An 18,840-nucleotide genomic window follows, 5' to 3' on the forward strand; every position below is an offset into this window, starting at 1 on the left:
AATAGTGATGCAATATGTATCCTAACACAAATATGCACATGAAATAAAGAATAATGCAATATGTATTTTTAATTTGTGCATAAAAAATTCAAAGCATGTTTGTGCATAAAAAAAACAGACCTTGACTAAGTTTATAAATTCAACAATTGGCCTAACTTGAGACAGATTGAAAAAATCGTTGTACGAAGTACATTGAGAAGAAGCCGAACTCTGACTTAAGTTCTGACTGATGCTTTGACTCTAAGCTTGAGAAGTGTTAAGGTCACGACAACAATTCAAGAAACATGGTAAAAAAACAATCAAATCAGATTGTGAAATAATAATTTACTCTAACACTGTATTGTGAAATCATAATACAAACTTACTAAGTCTTAAACTTCTCAACAACCGGATAATATAGGTTGATGAGCAGCCTCGAACCTGACCAATTGTTACATATATTTGGGTTGCCATTGACTACAAAATGGAAGCAAAGAACTCAAGGTAAATAGATGGTAAATGATAAAGCTACGAAATATTTTTTCCATAGTGTTACATCAACTATATTCTCACTGCATAAGGAAAGACATCTTTCATGTCATTATCAAACTTATACAAAATCCTATCATCTTATGCTGACAAATAAGAAAATAATACCTTTTATCTTTCAACACAATATTCGTACACAGTTTCTTTCTAGTCCCAATTGGAATTATCTTGACAATCTCATCAAGAAGCCCGATGATTTCTTAAAAAAATTACTATTATAAATGTTGGAATTTATACTATATGATATTATATTTGTTGGTGTCATGGAAACATATATGTTTAGTTTTTTTGAATAAGAAAAAGATATTGAAATATAATATTAAAAAATAAAGAAAAGGTTCCCAGCGTGAGTTGAAAAGAGGTGTTTGTGAAATAAATTGTGGAGAAATAGTTTTTTAAAGTAACATTCAACAACTTCTGGTCAAAGCTCATTCCATTCAATTTTATGTGTTCAAAAAATGTTCATTTTTTAGTAAGTACTTAATTGATATTGTGTTTGGCCTAACTTCTCCTTAAAAATGTAGAGAAGTTTGAAAAAAGTCGGGTCAAACGATACCTTAATCTTCCACAACGGCAATGTAGAAGCAACTGAATTTGGGAGAAAAAATTGAAAAATAGTCAAAAATATAAAAATTGGAAAATAATTAAAAGTTATTAAAAATATAAAAATTAGAAAATAATTAAAAAAATTGGTTAGGGGCAAAAATGAAAATTCATATGCAACCTTTAAAAAAAAAACTCAACCAATTAGTAATTTATCAAATTGCCCCTAATAGGGGCAAAATGGTAAATTCAAAGGACATTTCTTTTAATATAAGTATATAGATGTTTATCCTCAGAAACTGAGAAAAGGGAACACTTGAACTAAAATGTTACGGATTTTTATATCGTTTATATATCTTTCTCTGTGCTTCTTGTCTTGATCAGTCTAAGTGATGATCACACAACATTATTGATTGTTTGTCAGCTTAATTTGCCTTCAATACTTATCTGTCACCTTTTTTATTTATTGCTCTAACATTTTTTTTATGAATGCGTGCTTAAGATGTTGAAATTAGTATTTTTGTGAACTTGGTGATTAGTGGGAACTGGGAATAAATTACGAGAAAAAGGTTTCATATGTACAACTTTTTGTTACGTATCAAAATAGAGGTGGTGCTATAAAGTTAGAAATAGAAATTAAATTTTGCTATCAAGTATTTTAGGAATAAATCCCAATGAAAATAACCTAAATTCAATTTCTATACTATAGTTGGCTAGTCCAACCGGTATGAAAAAAACTAGATTTGTGTCTGACTTAAGTATGGGAGGTCGAAAATCTGAATTACGGCAGGTTAGAAAATTTTTAAAACTCATCATTATTAAAATTATTATTATTATCATTTTATTTTATTTCATAGATTCAATCCATTAGATATAACAAAGAACATTTTTTTTGTCAAGAACATTGTTCGCTAAGTTGTGGGAGTCTAGCACATTCCGCTAAAATTATTCATTATTAGTTGTTACTCATACATGAGTCTACCCAATTTATATACAACCCCACATGATTTGGTACTCTACTTGAAACAATGAGATCAGTAGCAAAATGCTATGCTAATATTCAAGCATCCACCCACATTAAAATTTCTTCATTCTGGAAGTCATAACAAGAAATTAAAATTTTTATCATCATGATCACAATGTAGCAAAAGCGGAATGCAATTTAATCTTTTTTCTTGTGTCTTTCTATTTAAAGGTAAACAAACAAACATTCACCAAAACTATATATATTTAATAACGTGCATGTGATCACAATTTGGATTTTCTGTAAATTCTTATATAAGTTGAATTCAATTCAAAACATGTCTAGTACATGTAACATGATTGCCACATTTACATAAACTGAAAGGTTTGCTACATGTCCATGAATAAGGAGGAATGTATTAAAACCGAATTGAATCGGATGGTTCAACTAGTTGAACTGTGAACGAACAATGCTTACGGCGTTTCCTTGAATAGTTTGATCGTGGTTTTGTCTGGACTCGAACATTTTAAAGTCGTCAACTCAATGTCTGGTTGTTATATAGTTATTCACTTTGGTTATGCAAATTTTTATGTTCTGCATGTTTGGTTTATTTTGGTCAAGAAATTTAAGTTCTTTATAAAGTTCAATAGTTATTGGAGTTTTTCTTCTTTATTCTATGCAAGTATTGATCAAGTATAGATCCTAGTGTTTGTGTCATATTGATTGTATTAAGTAATATAGATGTTATAATCTATGTTTTGTATATATGTTTTCTTTTCTTTATAATCTATGATTGTATTTTCTCTTGGTGTTTGGGAGTTTCAGTTACGTAGTTTGTTGATATGTGCTGGAGAACAAGATGTTGCGTTGCTTAGACGGATTGAAAAATTTGTGCGTTGGTGTGGTAAATTGGTGTTATAGCAAAGTATCAGGCTCAAAGCCACCTCCTAGTGGTTTAGAAAATCCAGAAGAAATTTCAAGAATAACAGTTTGTATGTTATGATCATTGCCATATTACTTTCCATTTTATGATATTAAGAACTTTGGAGGGATGCAAATTGCAGTGTTATCTATCGCAGATAGCGGAAATAGTGTTTCATTCAAATTCTGCTATATGCAATAGTGCTATAGCGCCGCTATTTGAAAACATTTAATACTAAATAGCAGCATATCAAGGAAAAATAGTGATTTGTTCGAATTCTGCTACTCTACAACACTACAGCATCACTATTTAACAACATTGTTAAATAGACAATCCAATCATTTATATATGAACTTCGTTGATAGCTGTTTTGAATTAGCATATATTGAATTTGTTCCGATTATCAACAGATATGATTTTAGCAACTAGATTCAAAGCACAAACAGAATTTAATAAGCAACAGATATCATTTTAGCATATATTCAAATTCAAATTCAAAGCACAATCCTATATGTTTGTGCTTTGAATCTAGTTGCTTATTTTTCTGTTTTGATTTTCATACTATCATTTTACCAATAGGATTTTAGGAAACTGGTAGGTAGAAATGAACCTGTATCATACTATATGATTTTACCATTTTCAATTTACTAAGCTTCTAGTTAGGGCTTGAACAGAAGTAACTTGTTTTAGCATCAATGCAGTTAGTGTAAGCGAGGTTGAAGCATTGTACGAACTATTTAAGAAGATTAGCAGTGGAGTTGTTGACGATGGACTGATCACTAAGGTTAGTCATCTCATATCATGATCAATGGTTCTACAAGTATTTTGTTTTAGGGCCATTTATCGTTTTTGGCATGCAAACATACCATTTTTCACTTTTAGTTTCTGGAAAAAAGATATTTCTTGTTTCAAAAATAAAAGAATGAAAGATATTTAAACCTGTTTTATAATATTGTTTGTTCAACTTTTTGGTAATGGTATTCATTCTAGCTGATTAGTATAATCAAAAGTGTCTTATAATTATATTACAGGAAGAATTTCAGTTGGCCTTATTCAAGACAAGCAACAAACGAAGTCTGTTTGCAGAGAGGGTACTTAAAAGCTTTCACTCGTGATTTTGTTTGCAACTTATTACGTACCTTTCTTCCCAAGTAAAATAGAAAATAATATTACATGCTACATACATATGATATGAACACTGGTAAATATTTGCTTGTTATTCTTTTCAAATTATGTAGGTGTTTGACATGTTTGACACAAATTCCCATGGAGTACTCGATTTCAAAGAGTTTGCATCTGCTCTGTCTATTTTCCATCCAATTGCACCAATTGATGATAAGATTGATTGTAAGTGTGACAAATATTAAGACTTCAAATCTTAGACAACAACTTTTTATATTAGAAAGGAAATTCTTTTTGGACCTGGATTCCATGCAGTTAGAAAAGAGCTGTTACGTGTGTTAATTGATCTCACCCATTAGTTTAAGATTGGTCGGTTCACATTACAACTTTACAATGTTATTTTTAAATAATATTTACCATTGTTGATTTGAGATCTGAAAGCCGAGATCAATAACAGTGTCACACATTAACTGCATGGAATCCAAAGCCTAGTTCATATGCTTGTCGTTAGTTCCTAATTAACTTTCCCTTATTACAGTTTTATTCAGACTGTATGATCTTAAACAGCAAGGATATATAGACAGAGAACGGGTAATTTGTAATTTAATTTCTTTTTATATGATGTTGAATAAATGGAGTTTGCAACCATTCACCTTCAACATTAACTATCAATCAATGCATATCTAAAATCTTGTTTTAGATTCATATAGGTCAAGTTTTTGTAATTGTGTCTTTGCTTCCTTGGAGTTACTCTACACAAACATGCTTCTAATATCGATATGCATCTGATATAACACTTGTAATTCAAATCTTGTGTATAGTTGAAACAAATGGTGGTAGCTACTCTATCGGAATTTGGCATGAGACTTACAGAAGAAATGCTTAATAGCATCATGGACAAGGTGATTTATCTATCTGATAACACTATAGTCTATATGTATGTCGAATCTTATTATGTTCACATTCCACAAGTCTAGGTAAATTGTGAAATTAATTAATAGGTTTTCTTTATTTTTATGTTAGTTAATCTACACATTTTATTTTTCTTTTCACTCTTCTTGATAATCTATTGAACGGAAAAAAAACATTAACCAACATATGCAACTTATATGCAAATTATTTAAATTAATGTTGACTACTTGATGATTAGGACAAGCCAGAATCATTATTGCAATATTATAATCTTGTCTATAGAGCTATTGCTAACATTATCAATGATGTTTCAGACGTTTGAGGAAGTGGACACAAATCATGATGGGAAGATTGACAGAGAAGAATGGAAGAACCTTGCTATGCAGCAAACATCGCTTTTGAAAAATATGACTCTTCCCTATCTCACGTGAGTTTCTTCTTGTTGCTATTAACACCATTTCAATTTTGCATTTCTTGTCAACCAGGGATGGAAGTCTTGCTATTATATATTAGAATGTGCATACCATGCTTTAAAAATGTGGTCACAATTGCAGCTGTGGTTATTCCGCAAACCTTTTCTTTCTTTTAGCGGCATGCCCTTATGTATATGCCCCTTTCTATTTGTCAAAAAAACTACCAACTCACCAAAGAGCACTTTAATGAGATGATTTGAATCTCTTCCTGCTTAACTAGAAGTCTTGGGTTTGAATTCATACCTGAGAATATAGTCGCGTTAAAACTAATGAGGATATTGGATTATGTAGTTAATATACAAGCCTAAATCCTAATCAATGACTTTGATTTTTTCATAGTTAGCATCTTGAGTATATCTATATTTTGTTTCTCAAGAAATTGGAAGCATGTTTCTCAATCCTAATCTATTTTTGGTGAAATGGATGTTTAATTAAACATCGATTAGCATTTTGTTACCAAGCTTTACAATCTAACATCTCTCAAATTGTTTGTTTGCAGAGAAATCACAACCACATTTCCTAGTTTCATATTCCATACTCAAGTTGATGATGATTGAAGCAACTGCATCTTCTGTCAGATTGATGTTTCTTGGCTGCTTATGAGTTTGGCATGAAGGAATTGGTTAAAATGGATTTATGAACTTCTGTATATATTTTCATTTAACTGAATTTCGCATTGCCTTTTTGGGTATGTAAGGTTTATCCATTGGATAAGTTGGTTGGATTAACTTCAACCTAGAATATCAAAGTATTTCAGAATTTGAACTAGTGGGTTTTAGAAATGAATTTATTTGACAATATGGTTTGTGAATGAGGAAATTACACCCCCTCCCTGGAGAGATTATGATATTACACTCCCCTCCTCTCTTATGATTAATTATACAACTTAGTCCATTTAACTTAACACTGTTAAAGAAGTTTTCTTAAAAAAAATATTATTTAATAAGTTTAGATTGACAATAATATCCTTTTTTTAAGTCTAATATTTTACTCTTCATTTCACTACCTTCTTCTACCTATGGCAAGCCCTAACCCTTATTCTTTAACGTTTCTTACTAATCTGGTGGCTGGTGTTATTTTTTTATGCCCATTTTCTTCCTTCTTTGACTTTGCCTTTTCCTTTTTGTCCTTTCTCTTTTTATTAATCGACTGAATCTATTAATTCTTAGGATCAAATTTTATGAATCTATAAATCTTGTTTTTGGGAGCATGATAGAGATCGATGCATCAGGTATTTCATTCATGATATTATATGTCCTTGTATTCACTCACATTAATATGTCAAAAAATAGATTAATATTTAAAGAATCAGATTATTAGGTTAAGTAAAATGGATAAAGTTCTAAATATGTTGTTATAGTCAACTAAAAATAGCGATGAACAAAATAGAAACAATGATAAGTTTCCTCCTTAAGGCTTCTCTCAAGACTTCCTCCTCCACTTTTATTTCCTGCACAAATATAAGAGAAATAAATAAATGTAATCAGATTTAATTTTGTTTACATACATTTGAAATTATATAAATGATTTACATAAGGAAAGAGAAAAAGCAATGACAGAGAGTTGTTGATAAAGGCTATTTTAGTAATACTAAATTTATTTAACGGTGCTTAACTTCCCGCTAACGGAAGAATAAAAAAATGGATCAAAAATCATCTTTCAAGGAGGATAATGTGTGTTTCAAAATAGAAGGGAAGGGGAATGTAAAAGTAGCATCTCTCTAGAGAGGGGGATGTAATTTATTCATTGCTCAAGTAAACTGATAACATTTTTTTTTAACATTTTGATTCATAGGAGAATCCCCCATAATAATGGCTGTAATAGGTTGGATAGAGTTAGGTTTTGCAAGATGTAAGTTTAATAACTTTAAAAATCTTTTTTCTTTATGGCATGAAACCTGACATTTTTAGTTCAAAAGTCTTCTAAAAATTTCTTACCCTTCAGCCGTTCGCTATTTAACAAACAAACAAAAAAAAAAAACTTGATTTGATATTGATTTGGCGTAGGCTAGACAAACAATATGGTCAAAGATTCGAAATATAGCAGGTGTAAGAAATTGTTCTTATTATAAAAAAAGGTGTAAGTAATTGTTTTTATTTTATTTCAAGAGGTGTAAGTAATTGTTGTTTCTGCGTCTATTGTGGTTGTTTTGTAAGGCATTTCTCTTCTAACTTCTCAGGAAGGCATTAATATATATATATATATATATATATATGTGGAAGAAAAAAATATATATCATCAAAAGATTAAGCTGTCTATCAAAAAATTAAGCTCATTTTCTCTGCATGTTGTATACGCTGTTAGGATACCAGAAATGTCGAATGTAATGTTCGCAACAACACAAAAAAAAAAAACTTAAAGTAAAGTGCAAGAAGGAAAAAATACAAGGTATTTTCTTTTAGGGGAATAATACAAGGTATTTGTTAACCACCTACATCTAGGAGCAGGGCCGTCCCTGGGAGGTGCAAACAACTCTATAGAGCTGGGTCTTCCCAATTTTGGGGTCTAATTTTTATTATTATTTTTTATTTATATATAATGCACAAAAAATGTTTATATATACTTGTAGCATTGTGAATTTAACATCGGTGAAAGGTGTGGCCTAATGGTAAAACACGCTAGTAGTGTTATGCGTGTTGACTGCGGTTTGATTCCTAGTGATGGCATTTGTTCACATTTTATTATTTTTCACCATTACACTAGTTTTTTTTTCTCTATTTTACAAAAAAAATTGTATTTGTTTAGGGGCCAATTTTTTTAAGAGAGCCGAGTCTCAGATTTTACAGGGACGGCCCTCTCTAGGAGCATCCAAATCAAGAAGGATGCTCCTATATCATATGAACTTCTTTAAATAAACAATGTGATATAAGTTTAAATAGACTAGCGAATTAATAGATCAATTAGATTAAAATATCTTTTGATAGTCAACATGGTATTTTTTTACGGGATTTGACTATATATTGTATCATATTTCAATTCTAGTTTATAATAATACATTTATATATGCGAAAAATTAATGTATACTAATAAGTTTAAATAATTGAAAAAGTTAACAAATTTATATTTTAATTCAAAGTACAAAATATAAGATTTTAATAAATAATATTATTCAGATTTATTTAAATAAGCCGAACTAATAGGTTTAAGAGATTTTTTGAATGGCTTCTGGTCTAGCCTTTTAAGCTAAATAGACTTCTAAAAAAACTAGACCTTCTCTATTTAACAAAAAAATTTAGCCTAACCTACTCTGTCGTAGACTAGGCCGTAGACTAGGCCGTAGGCTACCCTAGCCTATTCCCATCCCTAGTGATGGAAGTCAAAGACAGCGTATTTTAACCGGTGGGATAATGGATCTAGAATCTAGATAATGGTTCATGCTAGAATCTTCAAAACCTTTTCGACGTCCCTTCATACCTTTTAAGGAATCTTTAATGTGTGTTTGCATATACAAAATAAGGAAAATTTGGAAACAAAAAAAAAAAACTTAGCCTTCCCACCCAAAACCTTTCTTATGTACAAAATAATGAAAATTTGAAACAAATAAAAAAAAAAGAAAAAAAAAAAAAGATAAACACACTCACCAGACACATCCCAACATAACACGACTCAAGACCTTATTTGTTAAATCCCGTATTATAATTTAAAATCATGAGTCATATAGGCTCTGTTATGGAAATTTTGGAAGAAAAAAAAAAAGTATAGGTAAGATTCAATTTAAGACCAATTTGCAAAATTTGAAATCTATAGGGACCAATGTGAAAAAATTGATAGAAATATAAGGATCAATTTAAGATTCAAATTATATAGAGTAATACAAGAACCAATATACAAAATCATAGGGACCATTGTGAAAAATTATATGGACTAATTTATATTTTATTTAATATTTTTTTCATATATACAATATTGTATTTTCTGGTCCGGGTCTGGCATTCAAACATATTGAAATTCGATATTTTAAGGCAAAGCTTGCAGTGAAAATGAATACATGCATTATTAATTAAAGATTGGAGAATTAATTAGATTATTATAATAATCATTGTAGTTGTGCGCAAAGGATACTACAGGTTATAAACTTCTATGATGTCGTCGCAAAAAAAAACGGATTTAAATCCGTCATTTTTGAGAAACACTTTATGATTAAAAAAACATCTTTGAACGAAAACTAAAAATGAATTAAAATAACACTAACTATTTTTTTCCTCTTAAAATCACTTTACGATTTCTTAACCAGAGGGAGTATTAGATCAACGAGAGTATTAGACTTTATTTCTTTAATATTTAATAAAAAAAACTTCATTAAAATTTTAATTTTTTTTGGAAACTTCCCAATTTAATTAAATCATATTTAAGATGTTAAATACAAAATTTTAATAAATATTTACGATTTGTAGATATTTTTTATGTAGTTAACCATAATATGCAATATAAATGTTAAAAATGGTTTTATGAGCATCCAAAAAGGTAGTTAGCGTGGTCCCTGTGAGCTTAACTCAATTGGTAGAGACAATGCATAATATATGCAAAGGTCGGGGTTTGAACCCCGGACAACTCACTTATTCTATATTTAAAATGTGTAAGCTCCAGCCACTAGGCTACTTGACAAAAAAAATGTAGTTGGCGTTATTTCATTTCATTCTTAGTTTTCCTTTTGAGAAATTTTGAAAAATATAACATTTAAATTGAATTTTAATTCATTTTCTAAAATTCCTTTAAAAAAAATCATTTTCTAAAATGACGGATTTAAAGCCGGAAAATATACAACGGCATGGGAGAATTCGCCATTGGTTTATACCAAAAAAAAATACATGACTTTTTTTTGGATCAAATTCAAGAATTTAATTTCTATGAATATTAATTTTTCAATGCTTATTATTTTAAATGTAAAAGTTGTAGGATAATATATATTGAATTCTTTAAATTATTATTTTAATAAATACTAAATTATTATAATATTTTAATTAATTAAATACTAAAACACTAAATGTTTCAAAGACTTTATGCAGAATTTCCTTTAATTTTACTATCAAAGTAATTAGAAATAATATTAATGTTTGCTCAAAATAAATATTTGATGCAAAAATAAAAGTTATTTTCATTCTGAATCAGTATACTTTTGAAACCACTTTACATTCTTATACTTTTAATTAGAAAAAATTCCCTTCCCTTTTCTATACAGTTTTTTTTTCCTCTTGAAGATTTGAATAAAACTAATTTTATTAGATTTTGTTGATTTAAATTAAAACAGCATACAAAAACAAAATAATATTCTATAACAATAAAAAGTGAAAAGCTGAAAATAGAGAAGATTTCCATGCACCATCAAATTTGAATTTCTCCCATCAAAGATTTCATTCATTATAAAGTATTAGTTTGAAGCCAATGACTGAATATTTTTTTTTTGAACAAGCTAAAATGAGATATATTAATAAAGAGTTTTGTTCCCTAGCACAAGGAGTGCCAAAGGAGACAAAACAAAGTTACAAAATAGTTCCAATCAAACCACAAAAGATATGAACGAAAAATACATCATACATCAGCCAATCCCTAAACAAGCAAGGGGACGCTGCCGCCATAAATGATAACCAAAAGGAAAGCACACATTTTTTGCTTTCAACCATTTGAGAGATGTAATCTTAACCTTCTCAAGAAGTTGCTCTGTTGTATTAGCTGTGTTGACAAACAATCTATTATTTCTTTCATTCCAAACAACCAATGACTGAATATTGAATTAATGTGGGGTGAATTTCATTTTGAACTCGATAAATCAAATTTAAAGAAAACTTAAAATCAAATCATATGATATGTTGATTACAAGAATTTTTTGTCAAAAAAAAAAGAATTCATAGAGTCTATGATGGCACAAAATTCAAGTGCAATCACCTTAAAAAACTGAAATCAACTATTACTCGTTAGTGATAGACAGTGAAGCATAAGTCCTAGTATATAATTGTATTATTTGAACATTCATATATGTGACAACTAAAATTTTATAAAGGAAATGAGATATTGCTATAAAAACTAAAGCAACAGAGAGAGAGTAAAAAGATAATATGAGTATGAGAGATAAAGTTGTTAAAAATGGTTGTTCAAATATCATTGCTCTATATAATAATGTTTTTTTTGTCTTTTAATTTTTTTTTCAAAAAAAAAAAAGTTTTTGTCTTTTAATTTTTGTGAGTGACAGTGAAACATTTCTGTCATATATGACGATGTTGTTTTTGTCTTTAAAGTTTGGTTCTTTCCAAATTCTCCTCAAAAGTATTTATTTTTCCCTTTTTTATATTCCCATCTATATCCTTATTTCCATTATTTTACCTCACCTATTTTTTAAATACATTTATATCATTTTTTTTATGCTTTTTGGTGATATTTAATTTTGCAATTACTCAAAAAAAAAAAAAAATCCCCATTTTCTCCTAGTATATGTAGATATAATTTTATGTGATATATTTTATATATCATATATAAACCAAAACTCTTCTTCATTTGTTTCATTTCATGCTAAATTACCTAGGACACTCCAGCTTATCATTTCTCTGCTTTTCTGAATGGTAAACCTCACTCCTCTCCACTTTTATAATTCATCTATACACTGCTTTCATGCAAATTATTTTCATTTTTTTATGTTTTTTTAATTAATTTGGAGATTTAGTTGAAAATTGCCCAACTTTGTCTGTTCAATCAAAGATGGAACAAATCGAAGTTAACCAACATCCTGCTCTTTCTTTAATCAGCTTAATTTGGATCAATTTTGTGTGCAGTCGAGAGAATGTGACTGCACTGCAGTCAGATCTAGACCATCTGATCAAGATCAACGATCAATATTTTAAGTTCAAAATTTATATTTCAAAACAATTAAAAACGTGACTTGAAATAGGGGGACGTTTAATCGTAAGGAGACGGTCTAGATATGACCAACTGCATGCAATCAAATACAAATATGATTAATATTGCATGGTCTTGCCATTTTTTACTTCTTTAAGATTCAGCACTATCGTCAGATCTACATTGATGACATCGAGGACATTTGCTCTCACTAGAATTGTTATAAACTTTGTTTTTTTAGAGGAGAATTGTTATGAACCTATTCTGTAGTAAAAAACGGTGTAATAGTACTAAAGCACACTGTTCTAACTTTTAAATGTAATTTCATCACTTCTAAAATGGTTGTTCAAATATCATTTATTCTCCTAATTACTACTCGAAATGAAAAATGAGCAAAGAGCTCGTTGAAAAATTGATGTATCTAGTTAAAAATTTAGTCCACATTCAACAATTTTCCAACTATTTTTTTTCTTCTAAGGAGTATAATATTGGACAACTAATATAATATTATACTCCTTAGAAGTAAAAAAATAGTTGAAAAGCTGTTGAATGTGGACTAAATTTTTAACAAGATACATCAATCTTTCAACCAGCTCTTTGCTCATTTTTCATTTCGAGTAGTAATTAGGAGGAGAAATGATATTTGAACAACCATTTTAGATGTGATGAAATTACACTTAAAAGTTTAAACAGTGCTTCAGTACTATTACACCGTTTTTTACTACAGAATAGGTTCATAACATTTCTCCCCCCTTTGGTAAAAATAAAAACAGTTCTCCCCTAAAAAAACAAGTTTATAACAATGCTAGTAACTAATGATCGGATAGGGTATTTCGACTTGTTAAATTTTTGAGTAATGATGAATGACACACTAAGTAGATGTTTTGATTTATAACTTTCCGGATAGTTGAACAGGAGGATTTTCCCAATTATTTTAGTAAAAATAAAAATATTTTCTGAATTATTTTTGATTTATTGATATTCAGTATATCACATGGTCTTACTTTTGTTGCATTATTAATTTGCTTGAAGAATTATGAAATTTATATGCTTCATTTCATACTCAATTCATATGGTGATAGAGGTAGCAGTGTGGCTTCCTTAATGGTTGCATATGCATTGAGGAAAGGAACACTTGAACTAAAATGTTATGGACTTCTATATCTGTTTTGTATATGTGTTTTAGCATCCCTTGTATTTCAGCAAATTTGAATTTTTCTTTTCTTTATATTTGCACATTTAATTAGCTTTACTAGTTTTTTTCTTGGTGTTTGGGAGTTTCAGGTATTGAGTTTGCTGATATTTGGAGAAGAAGATGACATGTTGCTTTAAACAACTGTGGCATGCTGTGGCAAATTGGTGTAATACCGAAGTGTCGAAGCGGCCGCCTAGTGGTTTAAAAAATCCAGAAGCAATTTCCAGAGAATCAGTTTGTATGTTATGATCATTGCCATATTTATTTCCATTTTATGATATTAGGAAGTTTTTAGGGATGCAAATAGCAGTGTTTCCAATCTCGGAAAATAGTGGTTCATTCAAATTCTGTTAAGCAATAGCAGTGTTTTTTCTTCTTCTTGGTGTTTGTATCATACTATCATTTTACCAATAGGATTCTAGGAAACTGTTAGTAGAAATGAATCTGTATCCTACTATATGATTTTACCATTTTCAATTACTAAGCTGCTAGTTAGGGCTTGAATAGACGTAACTTGTTTTAGCATCAATGCAGTTACTGTAAGCGAGGTTGAAGCATTGTACGAACTATTTAAGAAGATCAGCAGTGCAGTTGTTGACGATGGACTGATCACTAAGGTTAATAATCTCATCTCATGCTCAATGATTCTACGCCATTTTTGATATTTTTGTTCAACTTTTTGGAGTAATGGTATTCGTTCTAGCTGATCAGTATAATCAAAAGTGTCTTATAATTATATGACAGGAAGAATTTCAATTGGCCTTATTTAAGACAAGCAACAAACGAAGTCTGTTTGCAGAGAGGGTATGTAAAAGCTTTCACTCGTGATTTTGTTTGCAACTTTTTTACCTTTCTTCCCAAGTAAAAATGAGAAAAATATTACATGCTATATACATATGATATGAACATAGGTAAAAATTTGTTTGTTATTATTTTCAAATTATGCAGGTGTTTGACATGTTTGACACAAATTCACATGGAGCACTCGATTTCAAAGAGTTTGCATCTGCTCTGTCTGTTTTCCATCCAATTGCACCAATTGATGATAAGATTGAATGTAAGTGTTACAAATATTTGTTCAACACTTTAGCATCTTCTAGCAAACAATTTTTTGGACATGGATCCCATGGAGTTAGAAAAGCACGCAATTACATGTGTTAATTGATCTCGGTCATTGATTTGAGATTTGGTCAGTTCTCATTACACCTTCACTAAATTATTTTTATATAATCTTTACCATTGATTTGAGATCTGAAGGCCAAGATCATAATTGTGTCACCGTCGTGTATTAACTGCGTGGAATCCAAATCCTAATTCATATGGTTGTTGTGATCTCCTAACTTTCCTTTATTACAGTTTTATTCAGAGTGTATGATCTCAAACAGCAAGGATATATTGAGAGGGATGAGGTAATTTAATTTATTTTTATATAGTGTTGAGTAATCAATGCATTAATGAACAATCTAAATCTTGTTTTAGATTTATAGGTCAAGTTTTTGTAATTTCCATTACATGCTAATAATTTTTTATTTTATGTATAGTTAAAGCAATTGGTGGTAGCTACTCTATCTGAATCTGACATGGAACTTTCAGATGAAATGATTAATGGCATCATTGACAAGGTGATTTATTTATCTGATAACAATATATACGTATGCCAAATCTTATTTTGTTCACAAGTCTAGGTAAATTGAGAAATTAATAAGTTCTGTTACTTCCTTTTTATGTCAAGTTATTTATTTCTGCATAATTTATTTTCCTTTTCACTCTTCTTGATAGTGTATAGAAAGAAAAGAAAGATTAACAAGCATGCAAGTTATATGCAAATTATGTACATTTTTACTTGATGATTATGACAAGCTAAAATCATTTTTGTACTATCATAATCTTGACTTGATGTTTCAGACATTTGAGGAAGTGGACACAAATCATGATGGGAAGATTGACAAAGAAGAATGGAAGAACCTTGCCATGCAGCAGCCATCCCTTCTGACAAATATGACTCTTCCCTATCTCACGTGAGTTTCTTCTTGTTGCTATTAACACCATTTCAATTTTGCTATTCTGGTCAATCAGGGATGAAAGCCTTGCAAGTATATACTATCAAGGGTAAAGTTAAAATTGAAAAAAGAAAAAAATAAATAAATAAATAAACATTCCCTAGTCATGTATCATATGGTTAGAAAATATTATCTAGAGATGGAGTATTGGACTATGTAGTTAATATACAAGCCTGAATAATGACTTTGATTTTGCCGTAGTTAGCATCTTGAATATATCTATATTTTGTATCTCAAGGAATTGGAAACATGTTTAATTGAACAATGATTAGGATTTTGTTACCATGCCCTAGCATCTAACCTCTCGCAAACTGTTTTATTTTTTTTGCAGAGAAATCACAACTGCATTTCCCAGTTTCATATTTCACACGCAAGTTGATGATAATTGAAGTAACTGCATTTTCTATGTCAGAATGATGTTTCTTGGCTGCTTATGAGTTCTGCATGAAGGATTTGGTTAAGATGAATGTTGCATTCCCTAGAATATTTAGGTGTTTCAGAATTAGAATTGGGGTGTTTTGGATATAACTTTATTTGACATTATGGTTTTTGAATGGCTCAAGTAAACTATGATAAGGTTATTTTTTAACCCTTTGAAATTTAGAAGTATGGTTAAGGGTTATTCTAGCCAGGATTCAAAATAATTGTAGTTGCGTCTACTGCATCTTTTCATAAGTTTTTTTTTTTTTTTTATATATATATATATATACTATAAAATCATAAGTTATTATTTCTAACTTTTTAGGAAGGCATTACAATGTAGTTTTCTAAAGGTTTTATGAAAAATATAGTTATCATAAAAATTGTAATTTTATTTATAAATCCAAACACTTTTAATTTTAAAATGCAACAAAAAGCTTTGTATTGGCATTGTTTGTTGCTTTTATAAATTTGCTCAACTGAAAAAAGTTGTATTCTTGTGACTAAGTGAATATAATATTTCTTTTAACCAATTACTAGGTGTTCGTGAACAATTACTAGATGCCTAAAGAGAAGTCCCCGTGAACTTAGCTAAGTTGGTAAGGACAATGCATAATATATGCAAGTTTCAGGGTTCGAACCCTGGACACCACAAAAAAAAAATGTCTAAAGAGAAATTCCAATTTAAAATGTATCTGAACGGCAATTAACTATGTTCCATGTGTTTTATGTGTATATATGTGAGCATTATTGCTAAATATCTAAAGAGAAATTGAAGAAAGAAAAAAAAAAAAAAAAAAAAAAAACCTCTTCAATTTAACGAATTGGATTTTCTCCTAAAAAAAATCCATGACTTGGTTTTATGGACTTTATCGTTTTATTTTTAATCTTCTCTCCTCTATAACTTAATTAGAAAGATACTCTCCAATACTATTTTTATGATCGAATGAAATTCATCAAACTTAGATTACTTTCTTCGTAAATTTTTCTCAATCTTCGTAAAGTTTACTCAATCATAGAAAATACACCGACAAAGAAGTTATGTTACTAGCACTTTTCATAGAAGAAATCCTTGCTTAAAAAAATAATTAAAAACGTAACAAAAACTATCATAATTGAAAGGAATGATACCTTGTACATAAATTTTGGTCAACTTCCAATCGATTCTAAACCTACTTGCTGATCAGTCATTGATATGATCCCATCCATGAATTAAAGAATTCCACGGATCCATACAAGAGTTCACATCTATCTACAAGGTGAACCCAAAGGATCCAAATTGCAAAATCAAGACAATCAAAACCCAAAGGAAATCATACAATCAAGTTCAAAATAGAAATCAAACAAGAATTAAGAGATGGATGAATCAAATATAGAATAATTGAACAAATGAATTGAGATAGACGTAGAAGGAATGCACCACATTCTTAATCTTCCGTGAGGATTGAAGAATACTAAGCCAAGGAGTAAAAAAAAAAAAAAAGATAGGCCAATTAGACATCATCCACAAAGGAGTGAAATCATATTAGACTTTCTTACTTGTAATACAAGTTAATACCATAATTTGTTAAAGTTACTTAGAATTAGTTATGTAGTTTATTGGTTGGTTTCCTGTTCCCCGCCAATTATATTGGTTATTGTTGGAAATCAAGTGTGAGTGATTATATCTCACATCGGCTAGAAATGTTGGATATATAAGATAGGAGATCCATATACCTAATGCCTTAAGATTTTGGGTGGAGATGTGGTATATAAATCTCTTAGTGGTCCTGGACATTTAGAACATTGTCGCTCCCTGGACTCCCCAAGAAGGGTTATATCCTTGTATACATCCTTGTATATATACAATTGCTTCTACTTATGCGCTTATCTTTAATCAAGCATTCAATAAAATTACTTAAGCTTCTACTTATACACATATATAATCAAGCATGCATTCAATAAAATTACTTATGCTTCTACTTATACTTATCTTTAATCAAGCATTCGGTAAAATAAAAGATTATCGTTTATCAATTTCTTTGGTTTCCCTATATGATCAACCATTCAATAATAGATTCTCATATATCAATTTCTTTCGTTTCCCTATATGGTATGAGTGAATATTTTCAATCTTCCCCTTTAATCCCATCGTGCTCATCATCTCCATGGATGATCTAAACAATTCAATCTCTCTTTCTCAAAATTCTACTAACGGTGATGCTTATCCCAATGCATTTTTCACCTGTTATTTGCATCCAGGTTAAAATCTTGGAGTTGTCCTTGTTTCTCCTCCTATCACTTGAATAAACTATCAATTTGGCGCAAAACTATCAAGAGAGTGTTATTAGCCAAGAACAAATTGAAGTTCATGAATGGAAATCTACCTATTCCAACCGAACACGATGCAAAATTTGATTCTCAGGTGCATTGTAATGGTATGGCCTCACCTAGCGCATACCACACATTTGAATGTTATACCAAAATAAAGTCTAGCCTCACCTAGCGCTCTCCCCAAACGGCACAAAGATCTATAAAAGACCTATCAATCCCCTAGCTAAAACTAACTCTCAACTTAACCACCTACAAACACAGTACCACTCCCTAGAGACAACATGACATGTGACAAACAAATGATTGACTTATTCCATAACCTCCACATAGAAGACACACGACGTGCCCAACGGAACTGTGACAACCCTCTCCTAAAATAAATTTTTTAGTAGAGGCACCCGATCAAGGAGGAGTTCCCAAAAAAACACCTAGACTTTGGAAGGCGCCCAACTCATAAATTTAAAGAGGTTCATCTACAATCCAATCTAACGGAAACTAAGTACTCATGGTAGTAGCAGACATTACAATAGATTTTAGGAAATTAAACATTCAAAATATGA

At 29.9% G+C, this 18,840-nt stretch overlaps 2 protein-coding genes across 2 annotated transcripts; both read left to right on the forward strand.

The window, feature by feature from the left end:
• The first annotated feature begins 2,894 nt into the window (after positions 1-2,894).
• On the forward strand, positions 2,895-6,230 carry LOC11408727 (calcineurin B-like protein 3). The gene is given in 9 exon segments (XM_003594290.2): positions 2,895-3,027; positions 3,659-3,741; positions 3,989-4,048; positions 4,196-4,304; positions 4,618-4,670; positions 4,901-4,981; positions 5,306-5,418; positions 5,964-6,015; positions 6,018-6,230. Coding segments are annotated over 9 exon segments (714 nt in total). The 3' UTR covers positions 6,048-6,230.
• A 7,377-nt stretch (positions 6,231-13,607) lies between these two features.
• Positions 13,608-15,958, forward strand: LOC11408728 (calcineurin B-like protein 2). Its single transcript, XM_003594292.2, has 8 exons — positions 13,608-13,725; positions 14,022-14,104; positions 14,232-14,291; positions 14,436-14,544; positions 14,844-14,896; positions 15,029-15,109; positions 15,393-15,505; positions 15,879-15,958. The coding sequence occupies exons 1-8, from the start codon at positions 13,608-13,610 to the stop codon at positions 15,934-15,936; spliced, it is 675 nt and encodes a 224-aa protein (XP_003594340.1). The 3' UTR covers positions 15,937-15,958.
• The last annotated feature ends 2,882 nt before the right edge of the window (positions 15,959-18,840 follow it).

This window comes from Medicago truncatula, chromosome 2 (assembly GCF_003473485.1).
Source record: "Medicago truncatula cultivar Jemalong A17 chromosome 2, MtrunA17r5.0-ANR, whole genome shotgun sequence".
Lineage (NCBI taxonomy): Eukaryota > Viridiplantae > Streptophyta > Magnoliopsida > Fabales > Fabaceae > Medicago > Medicago truncatula.

Bases quoted from the DNA above. Each gene is read 5' to 3' on its own strand.
- LOC11408728 (XM_003594292.2), top strand. From the start codon at position 13,608: ATGACATGTTGCTTTAAACAACTGTGGCATGCTGTGGCAAATTGGTGT. The intron at 13,726-14,021 runs GTATGTTATGAT...GCATCAATGCAG, and splicing joins AATTTCCAGAGAATCAGTTT to TTACTGTAAGCGAGGTTGAA. The intron at 14,545-14,843 runs GTAAGTGTTACA...CCTTTATTACAG, and splicing joins AATTGATGATAAGATTGAAT to TTTTATTCAGAGTGTATGAT.